Raw genomic sequence first — 16,611 nt, 5'->3', positions numbered from 1 at the left:
TTATTTTGTTTCTCAAAAAGGATATGCAAAAGGTCTCTTGGAGCGTTTTGGCATGGGGGAGTCAAAAGAAATGGCTACTCCTATAGAGTCATATCTCAAGTTGAAGAAAGATGAAGGGAAGCTATTGAAGGATGCTAAAAAAGTCCGACAACTTGTTGGAAACTTAATATATATTTAACTATCACAAGGCCAGAAATTTCATATTTTGTTGGTGTTGTTTCACAGTTTATGCAAGATCCAAGAACTCCTAATTTAGATGCGACAAAAAGAATTTTACGTTATACAAAAAGATCTCTCAGTCATGGCCTTTTATATAAGAGATGTAATAATTTTTTGTTGAGTGGATTCACTGATGCAGATTGGGCTGGAGATACACATGATCGTCGCTCAACTTCAGGTTATTGTTTTAACACTAGTTCAGCTGTGATTTCCTAGTGTAGCAAGAAGCAAGCTGTTGTTTCTTTGTCTAGCACTGAAGTTGAATATGTGGCAGCAACCATGGCTGCACAAGAATGCATTTGGTTGAAGGGGTTGATCGAAGACACGCTGTGCAAAGTTAACTATGCTGTGCAGATCAAATGTGACAATGAAAGTGCTATCAAACTTGCATCAAATCCAGTTTTCCATGCGCGAACAAGGCATATTTAGGTCCGACATCATTATGTTTGTAAAAAAGTATTGAATCAAGAGATTGAGCTGAAAGGCGTTCACACCAGCAATCAAGTTGCTAATATATTTACTAAGGCTTTGACAAGGCCTAAGTTTGAAGATTTTCGAGATGCTCTAGGTATTGTTGATTGTAAGCTTGCACTAAGGGGGAGTGTCAAAAATTAGGGAAACTTAAGGCACGGTACAATGTGATTGTGGTTCATTTATTTATTTTGTTTACCAAGTCAAATAGCTATCACGTGAGGCTTGTTCACGGTAGAAAGTGGCTTGGATTGTTTTGTTTTTGTCTAGATAAGATTTTAGTAGTGATAGTACTATAAATGTGACGTGAGTGGTTGAAGGGATTTGTGGGAAATGGCATAGTGGCATAAGTCTTTAAGTAGCTGATATGATTAGATAAGATTTTAGTAGTGGTAGTACTATAAATATGACGTGAGTGGTTGAAGAGATTTGTGGGAAATGGCATAGTGGAACAAGATAAGATTTTAGTAGTGATAGTAATATTAAAATATGACGTGAGTGGTTGAAAAGATTTGTGGGAAATGGCATAATGGAACAAGTCTTTAAATAGCTGATGATGTGATTGAGATGAAATACGCATTCTTCTCACAAAGATTTTTTTGATCGTATTTCCCATTTCAATTAAAGCTTTTATTAACTTTTTCTTGGCCTTTTCTCTTTATTTTATTCTTCCTTTTATTTTAAAGCACAGATAGATAATCTTGGATCTTTTCCTGATTCACTTGTCAATTTGCAAATAATTGGGGTAATGTAGTCTTGAAAAGATGTTGGCCGAATAAAGGATGATCCTAAGATATATAGTGCTAATTATTGCCACCTGATTAACGTTAAATGGGATTAAAATAACACTGACCAACATGAATCCACTATATATAACCACTGGAGACTTGACTCGAATCATGTTAACAATGGTGTTTATTCCAATATACAAGAGATTAAAAAAGTCGTATGATTCTACGAGGCTGAAGTTTAATTTCAGTGTTAAAGTAAGAAAAGATTATCACAGTAAATATTAGTATATAAATGAAATACATATTTGACCCATCTACATCCAATGCACTTGAAAGAAGAGTTTGTCAAGATAAAATCCATGTTTTACCAATCTATACCCAACTCTCGTGAAATGAAGAGTTTGTCGATGTACGCAATGACTGAAGCAGATGCAGTAATGTACTTCTGCAATTGAATAATCGCTGACGCCTCTGAAAGAAACCAAAATGAAAGTTGTACCATTAACGTAACACAAAAAGATAAGCCCCTTCTTTTCCCTTACTACTTTTTTCTCTTTAAAGTAGGCATCTATGATCTGAGCAAAACTTGGTTGGCATCGTGGTAATTTCAGACCCATCCAACAAAAACAAGGATTTAAAGTCATGCCATGAACATCCTGATAAAACATTTCAAAGTCACATGATATTGGGAGAACCTAGTCCAGGACTGAAGATACCAATTCCTATTGTTAATCAATAATGTTTTGACATCAATGGTAAAGACTTTTCATCTAAACAAGCCAGCTCTCACTAAAGCTCATCCCCAGTCAAAAGTTGAATTGTACAGACAAAGCTTTAGATTGAACCAACAAACCCAATGCCTATTGGGAGTGTATTATGTAAAATTTTGAACATAGTATGTCTAGAGCCACATTTCTATATTTTTCTTTTCTTTATTTTTTTCTTTTTAGTAATTAAAGAAAAGGTTGATGAAAACTCTTATATATCAAAGATATAATTATTCACAAACACAAAAACAAAAATTAAAAAAGGGAAAGGGAAAGGGTCGGAATACAATATCAACATTTCATTCCATATATATTTGACAACAGAGAGAAAGAAACAAATGGATCACAGGGGGAAGCACTCACCATCTTCATTGAGCTTTTTTAATAGTTGTTCCTTGGTTGGAAGGGCATACATCCCTGCAGCAACAGCTTTCCTTATAGCCCATCCATGATGGGGAGCCAATACTTGTGCATAAGCTTTGGAAACTGGATCTTTTATGGAATCACCCCTACATAAGGAAATCAAATAGTTTTACCCAGTTAATACCAACTTCACATTCAAATGCTTACATTTGAGATAATACTTGCATAATTTGTAGCCATAAACAAATATTTATTTACATCCTGATACTTAAATATGACTTAGTTCAGGAGTCAAATAACTCATCAGGACAAACTAATTTATAAAGGTTAAGGCAATTTTTGTAGTGCACATCATTGGTAAGAACTGGATTGAAAATCCATATCTAAAAAGATTTACAAAAGGTGAACAAGCTGTTCACGTATAGACTAGACAAAAAAACGTTAAGAGGCTCAAAAGAATCAAAAGGCTTAAGACAACTCAGAAGGACATTTAACAGGGTCCTGAAGTCAACAAATATAAAACAAAATGCTATCAAGTCATTCACCTCCCAAACAATGACGAAAGAATAAAAAAGCCACATCTCGGAATTTAAAAAACACTGAAGCCCGTAAAGAGGTCCAGAACTTAATTGTCCAATAAAGACTAAGCATCCTCTTTTCTTGTCTTCAAAAGTACTTCTATTGGTTTCTAGCCAAACCAAAAAAAATTCCATAATAGCATAACCCCAAAGAACTTTGGCTTCCTTACTTCCCCTAAGAGCTTTAGATCTTTCCAAGAAAACAGAACAGCTAGAGGGAAAGGCTACCCAGCAGAGACTAAAAACGAAAAACAAATTCATTGACAACTGAAGAGTAACAGGACATTGCAGAAAAAAAAGTGGTCTAAACAAAGCCAGAATCTTCACTTTACAGAGGGCTTTGGCTTTCCAAATCAAAGTAGAAGCTTCAAAAGGGAAAATCTAGGAACTTCAGGAAAAGAAGAGACATAGCATTCAATGCTATAATGAGCCTTTTTCTCATGTGCCCTCAATTTAGCATTGAGTTATATGCAGTTTTATCCTTCTTGATCACCCCAATTACCCATCTCAATATTCACATTAGATGATGCTCATTTCAAATATTAATGCTATATTTAGAATTCCCAGCAAAGTAAATAAAAGATTGCTCATCTTACAGTGCTATAGTTAATTGCCAAATAGGCAACTTAATTTGACAATTAAATCCCATATAAAATTACAATCTCATAGTCAAACTCAACTTTGACAATCAACATAAGCACAAGAAACTCATGACAAGCCAACCTACCAGATACATCTAGGAAATCGTCTTTAATTCTATTAAGCAAATCAAATAATACACCCACAAATTCCAACTCAATAGTTATAAACCACATCCACAAGTATAAGACAGTAGAACATCTCTGCTCTAGACTTGAACCTTAACGATAAAATAGTTCTCACCAAATTCTATGTCATTAACAATTCCATAGAAAATGAAAGAGGCCTGCTTGGACTTACATCATCTTCCACAATGTTTCCTCTTTAGTAAACTACCTAAGGACCAATTAGTTTGATAGAAAAATTAACCACTAAGGCACACCACATCTAATTAACATATATATGCATACCCTAATTGATATGTAAGCACCCAAAGTTTGCTTTATTTTTCATTTTCCCCCCACTAGATTTGAGCAAATACCCAATCCTGTTGACAGCCTACTCCAGGTTATTTCTTGACAAACGTTTTCAAAATTCCCCTATTTTCTAATTAAAGGAACATAGGGCCACATTGGATTGTGTTTTGTATAAATGATTTTCCACTTTTTGTACTTGAAATCATGAAATACACGGTCATCTTGCATTTCCATTTTGTCGAAGACGAAAAATGCAAAATCAGGTCTTCTTCTCAATCCACGGGGGCCTTTAAGGTTTAAATCATGTAGTTTTTATTATTTTTCCACCAAGAAAAATATCACCTTTTCAATCAAGCAAAAAATGATTCTTTATTTAACAAGTAATTAACCGAGGATAGATAAACAGATTAGGCAATATGTTCTTTTTGGATAAAGCTACATGTCCCTTTCTGGATAAAGCTATAGGATCATGTATGAAGTCATATATCCTTGCTGGATAACGCTGCTATACGTCTTCAGGTAAGTCATATATCTTTTTTTGGAAAAACTACATGCCGTAGAATCATTTTCCTTGATAAAAAAGCTAATCTTCTTGATAGACAAGTAATATGTTTCCATAGGTTCTTTTTCAATAAAGCTATACATCCCTTTCTGGATAAAGCTATATATCATTTTCGGATAAAGTCATATGTCCTTCCTGGATAATGCTCTATGTACTAAGGTAAGTCATATATCTTTTTTGGATAAAACTATGTCCTAGAATCATTTTCCTTGATAGAAAAGGAAATATTCTTCTTGGTAGACAAGTAATATGTTTCCTTAATGAAAAAGAAATACTTCTTAATAGACATGTAAAATAAACCATGTTATTTTACATGGTTTATTTTACAAAGAAATACTTCTTAATGAAAAAGAAATACTTCTTAATAGACATGTAAAATAAACCATGTTATATAATTTTTGAAGATCCCCCAGGACCATCTCTACGACCAAAATACATTTTCCCCTTTTTCTAACACATTGATTCTCCCTCTTTCTTTCATTTACTCTCTTCTTTTCTTTCTATCTCACCCAAACCAATTCACTTTTTATTTTATTTTCTCTTCACAATCTTTTTTTCATTATCTCTTTTCTCTTCACAGATTTTCTCTTGATTTTTAACCATGAAAATCATTTTTACAAACAGGACCTAAAACTCTATATGTAATGCACATAATGCCAAAACCTAACAGCTCTAAACGAACCATTTCCCTTCTCTAAAATGTATCTTCTCTTTGATTATACCATCCAACATAAATGTTTCAGCTCTGTAATCATACAGATTTTGCTTACTTCTTCATCTAACTTATTTTCCCTTCTTCCCAAGAGTGGAAGATAGAGTTCATCCAAACCGAACGATAGTGACTTACATATCACAATTAGCATTTTCCAGATTGAATGTTAGTATCATCCAATTTACCTGATTTCAAATGCGGGTAACTCTATTAATGGAACCCACAATGAAGTGGAAGCCCCACTCATGATTAGTCCAGAAGAGGAAATTCATGCATTTGAAGACTACGTGCTATAAAGCAAAGATACTCAATTCAAATCCCCAGCAAATAATAGAAAAAGAATACATATATATACAAAGAAGAAAAGAAGAATCCACAAAACCTATGAATTTCTGGGTCTAATATCACAGGCCATAAAACAACCTTGCTATAGGAAGCTTAAAGGTGGTTTAGATCACAAGTTCAAGAGAGCCTAAAGATAACAAAACATTCTTGTAATGACTTAGCTAAATTACCATTGTCCATGACACAAAAGGCAATGCATGCCTCTGCCTCCATCCAATATAAACTAAAAATCATCCGAATGATAAATTGAGAGGCAATTAAAGTAAGCTAACCTGATCAAAAAATGGAAAAGTATAAACAATCAATAAAAGGATTTGACTTTGATATACATACTCTGTAGCTATAATTTGCTCAAAAAGAACCCTAACCACGTCGAGTCCACGCTTCACTCTCGAAAGATATCTAGTGTGACTACCAACTTCCCGCACACAGTTTCCTTCTATATCATGATCAATCAAAGCTTGCAATGTCATTATCGACTTTGATGCCACTGCAAGATCATCAACCTGATATGTTGCTCAATCAATCAATCAAACCACTCAAATATAAGAATTGCATTAAATCATAATCATTGAACAAAATCTATTCCCAACAACACATTCAATAAGTAACCAAGGAAATTAAAAAATTAACAAAAACAATAATATAAATAAGCCACACTAAAAATCCAATCCAGTAATACAATTTATACTTTGTTACACAGCCGTACATGATGCAAAATTCCAGTAAGGACAATGTCATATTTATGATTAACTTCACACTAATATAATTCACTTCAAATTAAGAAGCAAATATGATTATAGTGCCAAATTTTAGCAACATATAACACGTAACTCACTAGTACATGTTACCAGTAACAATACCGGGCAGTAACAATATTTACGTAAATAAAAGAGTTAGGGTTTGGATTAACCTTGGCGACGTAATCCATTTCGGCGAACTTGAAGGCGATTCCTAAGCAACCAATGAGAGGAGAGACGAGAGAACAGGCGTGAGAGAAGGGCGCCACCTCGACATCGGCGGTCTCTGAATTGATGGTGGCAGCCAGTTCAATGAATGCTTCTGCGATTTTTCTGAGCGGTTTGTCGGTGTCTGATTTCGCCATTGCTGACTTTAGATCTCCCTCTATCTCTTGCTCTTTCCTTTCTCTTCCATTCTTTCTTCCTCTTTTCTCAAGCATTCTTCTTACGGCTAGATCCAATCTCCTGGTCCTTGCGGAAAGGAAATGGAAAAAGAATTTCATGTTCTTCCTTTCTGGAAGGGAAGATTTTCCTTCCATTTAACAGTACCTTAGGATGGTAGTATATCCTTAAAGTAAAGTGAAGGGCCAGGTTCAAACAAGGAAGACTCAAAATCTCGTGCTAAAGAGCGTGGAGATTGAGTACTCTTCAAGGCATAATATTGAGAATGCTCATTGAATGAGCGATGCTCATAAAATTTATTGTATCTACATTTTAATGCTCATAAAATTTCAACTCTTCAGACAATTAGGTCTATCCACAGGGAAGACTTGGACTTTATCAGGTCTTACTCAAATTTAAATAAAGGTCACCATTCTACATGGACGCGCAAGAAAAACTTAGCAAGACCTTTCATTGTCGCCGTTAACATCTCTTAGTATACCANTATGGAGTCTCGAATTCGGTAGCGACTGCGACTCCGCGGCTCTACTTCCACAACTCTCGACGTCCTCTTCAATCGCCATAAGAAGCAACACAAAAACAAACAATCACAATAATCAGAAACCAGTAACTCACTCACTCACTAAAACCAGCTGAGAACTCCACATGAATGAAGGTGATCGTACAAAGAAAGAGAGAGAGAGAGAGATAAGAGAAAATAAAGAGGGAGAGTGGAGAGGAGAGGAGAGAGGGAGAGTGAATTTTGTTTGTGTTTTTGTTGTTTGGCTGTCAGAAGGTCGGAAAAAAGGTTTAGGGGATCTCCACGTCAGCATGGGGTCCAGGAGATGGTGGGTCACGAGACCTTGCCACCTTTCTTGATTGATTGGATAAACTAGGTAAGTTAAGGAAATATGATATTATTTTTGTGATTTACAACACTTCCGAGAACCGGACAAAGGTTTCCGCTTCTACTTCAATTTCAAAAAGGTCACTTAATTCCACTTATGCCCTTCCCCCTCAATTTAAATAAAATGTTTAATTTATTAGTTATACCTCAAATCTTGTAAAAAAAAATAATGACACGTTTAAGACTAAAAGAATTTAATTAGAATCTAATTAATATCATTACTTTATTGAACGGATAAAAACCTATGGGCATAGAGGGAATCTCATAAAGACTATTTACAAGATTCCTGACATAATACTATAGTGATGTCAAGTCAAATCAAATAAATAATAATTTAGATTTTAAAATTTTAATATAAATAAATAAATTAAAAATAAAATATCGATAATACTACGCTTCCAAACCTTCTCATTAATTTTGTTCGCACAAACATGATATATCAGTTTATTATCGATCAATTTATAATAAGTCTTATTTATCTAATAATAGGTCTCACTTATTCAAATATAAACTGATCAATTATAAACTACCATAATAATATTTATAAAAAAAATTGTGAAAAATATTTGTTAAGTATCTTTACTCGTTGAATAAAAGAAAATGATAGAGTTATCAAAAATTATATATCGAATTTGTGCATCGACGTGATAAAATCTTGACTGTTGCTTAATATTAACTTATAATAAATCAACGGTTATGATTTTATCATGTCATTCGATACACACCCTTCGATAACTGTAACATTACTCTTAAATAAAATAGAATCGTTTATATAATGTAATTTTCATCATCAATGACGTAATGTAATGGCTCATGCCTCATGACATATTATGGCATGACATAATAGAACATGAACATCTTTTCTTTTATATGTTATGCAAGCATGGTCAATCAATCTTGATACACTCCGTTACTTTTATATGTTATGCAATCCAAGCTCTTGATGTTAAGATGCGCACCAACGAGATATATGTAAATTATTTGGTAAAATTTACGCAAGAGATTGTATAGAATTCTAGATGTGATGTTAAATCAATGAATAAATCGAAAATACAAATAAGATTTCCGAAGTGGTTCAGATTTGATATAAACCTTATGTTTGTATTGTTTTTTGTGTTTTTTTTTTTTTTTTCATATACAGTGTGGCTTACAAAACTATGAATAAAAAGGAGTTAGCGACTTTTTCCCACCTAAATAATGGTTTAATGACACTTCCTCATCCACAAACTTTTAAAATACCAATTTATTATCTAAATTTATATTTTATTTTTGGTTTCGACATCGTTGTGACCCTACGCCGTCACCACCATTCTCTTTCCCGATCATCACTCACTAAAACCCCTCAAATCCTACTCCTGTCGACCCCGTCAATCGCTGACAATTGAGCGATTAGGATTTACACAACCGCTCCTTCCAAGTCAAATTATTATCAATCCCAACCACCAAAATCCAACATTCTACCACCAAAATACTCACCTGCCTCCTATTTTAAAAAGCCCTAACAGTCTGGAACGAGTTGGATCTCTGTTCGCTATTGAAATATCAATTTGGATAATTAAGTGATATTTTAAAAGCCTATAAGTGAGAAAATGTCATTAAGCTATTATTTAGGTGAGAAAAAGTCGTTAACTCAATGAAAAATAATCCCAAATATGAGTAAAAAGTAAACGTATATAGTGTTATAATAATAAACTTGTAAATAAAATTAACCCTAAATGAAATGGCATATAGGTAAATCCATACTCCGGAGATTAGACACACGACATAAGCATGTGGTGGGTGTAAATTTGAATAGACAAAATCAGTGCCCCTTGAAAGGTGATAATAGAATAGAAGCAACTTAAATACAAACAATGCTTACCACAACTCGGCGGATTGATATATGCGGCAAGCTGTCACAGCTTCTTTATTACTAGTTTAATTGATTGACTTCAGTTCATGAAAGATGAGTGATACGGTGATGTTATGTACAGTACAAGAGAAGAAAATTAAATTAATTAAAAACCAATTAATAAAAAGTTACTATAAATGGAATTACAGAAAGTGAAAGTGGTCCCTGACTGCCTCTGCTGATGGTTAGAGCCAATTTATTAGTGGTCGAGTTCCTCCCGCTTCTTTATTTACTTGCTACCTGACAAATGGTCAATTTTTTTTTTTTACCCAGACGGATTGGTTTATGTATTGCTCAACGACGTCGTTTCAAGAATCTTAAAGGAAAAAATGCCTATTACTTATTGGTGGCGTTTGGTTGGAGGTAATAAAAGATTACTAAGGTTATGTTATCTTATATTACTTAATTACCATATTTGGTTATCAAGTAATATAAGATTCTGATAATCTTGCATTACCAATAGTTGTTACTGTTAATAATATTTGAAATAATCTGATTATCTTTATTTTCTTAGGTATTGTAAGATTATCTTGGTAATCTTATTTTTGTTACAATTCTATCCCTTATTAATAAAAATTTTGGACAACATTGCCCTTATTTTAAAATAAATTTAAATTAATATATCATTTCAATGTTACCCTTGTTTAATTAAGTTTTTGGACAATAATGTCTTTATATTTAAAACAAATTACAGACCATCACCACTCAACCACCACCGCCGACAGCGGGCCAACCACCATGGATCGCCGTCGGAGTCCCAAAAAATGACCGAGATTCGTTGGGAGGCTTCGATATGGTCGTTTTCGGCCATATCCCTGGCCATTATCGGCCAGATCTCGCCCAAATCTAGTTGATATTGGTCATATCGGAGCCTCGTGGTCACAGTGAGCTACTCACGACGACTTTCAGAGACTTCTAACGGTGGTTTGCGGTGGTAGCAAGCTGTTGTAGGGTGGGGGTGTTTTAGCTAAATCTGAAATATTGGGGGTTACAAAAATTATTCAAAAATTAATAATAAAAATAACATTATATTAATATTTAAAAAGGGGGTAATTTAGTAATTTAAATAACATACCCACCAATTTATTCCCCCTAACCAAACATATTAATATAACATACCCACCAACTAATCAAACACATTTTCCTGAAGATTCTCAGTAATCTTCAAGGTAATATAAAATTCCAGTAATCTAATATTCCCTAAACCAAACGCACCCATAAAGTTATAATAGGAAATGGTAAATGTTTTTTTTTTTTTTTTAACTAAGATGCTCGAACCAATTTATGCGCACCTCGATTATTCCTCAAAGAAGCTATCCCACACAACCCGTTGTTGCGACTCTCTAGATAAATCATGGACAAAAGTAATATTTTTACGCCTAACGGAAAATCGAACTTGAGATTGTGAGACTTATCTATTAGTTATAGTTGCGAACTAATCAATGACAAATTATCATGTTGGAGATTGTAAGAAGGTTATGAACCTAGTATTATTGTTGATGATAACGTGTCATTAAACTAACGGTATAAATTATTAGGTTTATTTAGATCATAAAGTAGAGATTTTAAAAGCTTGATATTATTTTATATAAATGTAAATAGCAACATGGCATCTCCCATAATTGTGAAGGAGAAATATTATTAATTTCGATTTGTCTGTATGGAATAATAAAACTTTATGATAAAAACTTGGCCACAGGCCCACAGTTAAAGAAGAAAGGCCATTGGACCGACAGACAAAGCTGATTGAAAAGAAAGAAAGAAAGAAAGCGTAGTGAATTCTATTCGAATGCATGTGAGCGGTTTACACGTATTTATTATTTAATTCAAAGCATTTTTCTCAACATTAAAACATATAACATTTCGTACTATCAGGGTGTGTTTGGATCGGAGACATATAAAATAACATGGATAATCTTTATTTATTTTACAAGATTTCACTGTTTAGTTTACAGATAGTAAAATATTATAAAATTTTTTATTATAAATAGCATTTATTGTTAGTAATGTGAGGGGTAATCCGATGCCCTCTCTTACTCCTATAATTAAAACATTACCGGATAATCTGATTTTTATATCTATTTTACCCTTGATTAAAAACCATTTCGGCACAATTACCCTCAAATGTCTACCAAATAACAAATTACCTAGCCCCCTTATATATAAGAAATTATCTAAAACACACAAACCACAAAAAAGTTTAAAAGTTAACAAAATGCCCCCAGCAGTCCAAGACCACCGCCGATGTCAGTCGCCATAATGGTGCATGATCGATGGGATATGACCGGTCATGCGCCGGTAAGGCATTTTCCTATTATGATTTGTGATCCATGAACGGAAACGACCAGATTTGTGGCCGTTTCACAACCACATCTTTGGCAATGAAATGACTATAGATCTGGCCGTGAAACAACCATGGATTTGTGATCCATGACTGAAAATGGATTTGCCAATGCACGGCTGGCCATATACAGTCAGTCGTGCGCCATTTCGTAGACTGCCAGTGGCGGTTGGCAATGGTGGCAGGCTGTTAGCATTGGCTTGGGGTGGATGGGGTGATTTTGTCATAAATTAAAGTTTTATATAATCGAGGTGTTTTAGCAAAATTTCAAATATAGGGGGTTAAAAGGAGGGTTCAAAAAATTATATTATATTAATTTAAAAAAAAAGAAGATAATTTAGTAATTTATATAACATACCTACCCATTTATCCTCCCAAATAAATATATTATTCATCAATTTATTCGAACCAACCAAACATATTTTCTAAACATTCACAATAATGTTCAAGGTAATCTATCTTTCCATTAATATAACATTTCTGGCCCTATAATAAAATATTATATGATTCAAATACTCCCGAATGATATCATCTCAAGTCTCAACTCAATAAAATTTAAACGTCTTTTTAAGGAATAAAATAATATATATTTCCCCCTTTGTTATTGTTAATTAATTCAAACATTAATTGGGATTTAGATTTTTAAGAAATAGCATTAGTTGAATTAATCAAAATTATCCTCGTATAAAAGCCCAAATTTCACTCACTTTCTCTCTTTTTATTATGATTTAAAATTTGATTTTGACCAGTTTCAAGCTCTTGCTAGCCTGGGGAGACGGGGGTGTAGCCAAAATATACTCAGTGGGGTCACTTGACCCCACTGAAATTCTGAAATTATTATAATAGGTCTATATTTTATAGTAATTAGCAACTTTGGCCCCATTAAAATTAACCATATTTTATTGATCACACTAAAATATTTCTATATTTTATCTTTCTTCCTCGTTTTCTCTCATCTTCTCTTATACTTTCTTCTTTATTAGGTTTGGATAAATCAAGAATGATTACTCCTTTAGAGGTCACAAGATAAGATAATACTAATTTTTTGTTATTTTACATAAAAATCTGTTCTTCTGTCTTTCTTAATTAATCAAAGATCATAAGTTATGTTGTTTTTATTATTTTATACATGTATATTAAATTCTTAGATTATATTTTTTTATGTTTACTACTTTAGTATATATTTTATTGTAAATTTATCAACTTAACATTTAGATCCCATTGATTAGAAATTCTGTCTACGCCCGTGCTTGATAGTTGAGGTATTAATTTTGATGTTAATTAATTGTTTCCATTAGATAAACTATATAATTATATTAGGTTAATATAACAAAAAAATTGAGAGTTGTCATAGATTTCCTTGAAAAAAACAGGTTTGAAGACCTGATTAATTTCACTTAACACCTAGAATTTGGTTAATTTTATTAATATTCCAATTATTAAATGGCTTTCATTTTCATAAACAATTAATAAAGATAGGCCGATAAAGAGATTTGCTCCCTTCCTTTTAAGTTCTTGGATTTAAATCTTGAAACTACCTATCATAATAATATTATGACGTATTTAGTCTTTTAAACTTGTAGGATATTTAATAGATCTTAAAGATTAATTGAGGTTAACGTAAGTTGATCCGAATATCTCAACTACAAAAAAAAAAAAAAAAAAAAAAGGCTTATAAACTTTCACTCATAAAATTTTTGAGATTCGTTGTCAGCCTGGTGTTGCCCTTTGATAAATTAATCTGTTCTAACCCAGATGGCGCAGTGTGTTCTCTTCAAAAGAACTGGTGAAAACTGATATTTATCTCAGAGTGACCATTGAAACTTTCAGGAAAGGGAGACTGAGCTGAGCCCTCCTGGCCTGCCTCTAATACGATAAAAAAAATTAAAAGTATTAATTAAAGCCTTTAATAATCTTATTATCCATTGTGTAATTTACAGTACACAAATACACTTCCATTATTAATTTCATCAGTTTAAACCTTGGAATACAGAGAAACTTCCCGAGGTAAAAGACAAACTTTACAGTATTTTTTATTACTCAAACAAGCAGTTACTTAAAAGAAAGCAATCAGTTTAATTACCCAGTTAATTAATTAAACAAGTTCATAGGTTTGGCCTTTAAAGGAACTTAATTTAATTTTCCATGAAATATGGAGTATGGTTATGGTCTATTTTTGCAACCCCGATGTTGATAGAACTGGGTCAACCTTTTTTTTTTCATTTATCAACTGAGCAAAAAACAAAGTGTGTTCTGATTTTGATTTTCCAAGTTTGAACAAAGCTCAAGTTACGAGATCTGTCAAATAAAGACTCAACGTTTGCGTTGGCAGAAACATTTTTTTTCATGTAATGAAACCAGAATCCCTAAGATCTTGCCCTACTTTTTAAGATAAATTCCTCTATGATATTATGCAGTATATAATATAACGTTCATATAATGTAACATGAATAATAAGTATAGAAAAAGCTTGGATATGAAAAAGATTTTGGAATCGACAAGCTCTTCTCCATCTTGACACTGGAATTTGCGAATATATATATCAAGAACTGATATATGAGGTTACTGTAAGTATACATATAAGTTGGGTTGATGTTGATAATAAGAAGAACAAACCTTTGATACTGATGAATGAGTGAGTTTGAACAGAGTGGAGAAATGAAAAAGCACCGAGATATTGGCACGGCTCAATCAGACCAAAAACATGGCACTCTCTACATAACATTATGAAGTAAAAGTACAGTTATTTTTCTGAGTGAGCCAGGCCAATATCACAGATACTGTTTCATAAACTAGCCTTCACTTTTGTCTCCATGAAAACCTAAATTACTAACATTTAACGAGAGAATGAAACAAAGGAAGAGTATAGTGAAGAAGACCAAAGGGTTAAAAGAAGGTGAGAGGGAGGAAAATAAAAAAAACTTAGAAGGAGGTGAGTGGGAAGTGAGAATGTCTGGGTGGGGATTTAAGAAGGAAAGAGCCCAGGCGAGGAGTCCTGCATGAGCATTTAAAACCGCGACTACCAAAGCAGGAAGCTGGCCCTCAAATTTATTTCTTCTTTACGTTGAAAAAGTTTTTAACTTTCCCTCAATTTAATACCCAAGAGCACCCAAAAGTCAAAATTAACCATCTCTGTTCACAAAACAACAAAAAAAATATTTATATCAGAAAGGGATAAAACTGTCTCTATGAGTGATTTTAAGTGCTCAAAGAAAAAAGAAAAAAACAAGCCCATAATTCAAATCTCAGCAACCAACAAAGGGATCGTCCAGGACCGTGATGATTCTTCTCACTGTACACAGTAAACCATTAATGAGGGAATCTCTCTCTCTGGGAAGGACAGGCCGCAACATTAAGAGGCGAGATACCCGTGAGACTACTTTTAGAACTGTTGAATTCATACAGCTCTACATACTGGCTTATTAAAGATTAACACGATTTCAGCTTTGGCATTTGCTTTCAGTTTAAAGCTGATCCATGACCCCCTCTTTAAAATTTTTTTTTATCAAACATTTATGTTAGTTTACACTAACATGGCACTTTACAGATTTCTCCCAGAAAAAGGCAAATATAAAAGAGCTTCACAAATTCATGAAATCGCATTGATTTCCATTGGTATAGGCTCTATGCAAGCTGAGCTGTATGAATATCTGTAGCTGTTATATTGAAATATTACATTACTGATGAGGAAGATGATCTCCTTTAATCTCGATTGTTCATCAGAACCATAATGGAAATGTATTGAAATTGCAGCCGTGTTGATAGGAAAAAAGCAATAAAACGCCACCTATCTTTCCACAAATCCAGTGGCCTTTTTTTTCGTGAATACAACCTTTACATTCAATTGAGCTACCTACCTTCAATTCTATTGATTACACTCCATATTATTAATTAATAATAACAGTGAAAAATGCTTATAAAAACAGCCTTAATTTCTGTATTATTTGTTACTTACGTTATTTATAACTAATTAACTGTGGCTACAAAACTGTACGTATGAATTGTCTTCTATGTAATCAATGGTGGACCAAAGAAAGTTCGGGTTCTCACAGGAAAAGGCGAAGCAAGCCAAACGCAAAAGAATCATACTGTAAAAGCAGAATCACATGAATGAAGAGATTAAAAAAAGAGAAAATACACAGAGACAGAGAGACATTGTTCACAATAATGAATTATGAAGCCCACCATAACACATTATTAATTGATGCATGCATTTAAATTTACTGTTGTCGTTTCGTTGTTGAAAGATCAGAAAGAGAGATAAAAGAGGGACGTTCCAAGTTTTTAGAAAGAGGATTCATAATTCAAAGTCACTATATAAGATATTTCTTCTTGGTTTTGGTGGGTTTTAATTAGGGTTTTGTTTCAGTTTATTTTATTTTATTTTTATTACTCTAGGATGCCAAATAGTAAATGCAATGCAGTTGCAGGTGGGAAAAGGAAGACGAGAAAGAAAAAATGGGTTGGCACTATAATCTCAGAGAGACGTCATCGATCTATCGCCATGGCTAAAGAGAGGTGGGCAAGATTTTACATTGCGAAGAGATA

The 16,611-nt window shown here is 33.3% G+C and overlaps 1 protein-coding gene across 1 annotated transcript; it reads right to left on the bottom strand.

The window, feature by feature from the left end:
* Positions 1-1,645: 1,645 nt before the first annotated feature.
* On the bottom strand, positions 1,646-7,415 carry LOC116113953 (accelerated cell death 11-like). The gene is made up of 4 exons (XM_031400106.1): positions 6,717-7,415; positions 6,137-6,309; positions 2,552-2,697; positions 1,646-1,892 (listed from the first exon to the last, which is right to left on the bottom strand). The coding sequence occupies exons 1-4, from the start codon at positions 7,080-7,082 to the stop codon at positions 1,786-1,788; spliced, it is 792 nt and encodes a 263-aa protein (XP_031255966.1). The 5' UTR covers positions 7,083-7,415; the 3' UTR covers positions 1,646-1,785.
* Between the last annotated feature and the right edge of the window lie 9,196 nt (positions 7,416-16,611).

This window comes from Pistacia vera, unplaced genomic scaffold, assembly GCF_008641045.1.
Source record: "Pistacia vera cultivar Batoury unplaced genomic scaffold, PisVer_v2 Contig693, whole genome shotgun sequence".
NCBI classification, from domain to species: Eukaryota; Viridiplantae; Streptophyta; class Magnoliopsida; order Sapindales; family Anacardiaceae; genus Pistacia; species Pistacia vera.
This window is presented reverse-complemented; position numbering and strand designations above follow the sequence as displayed.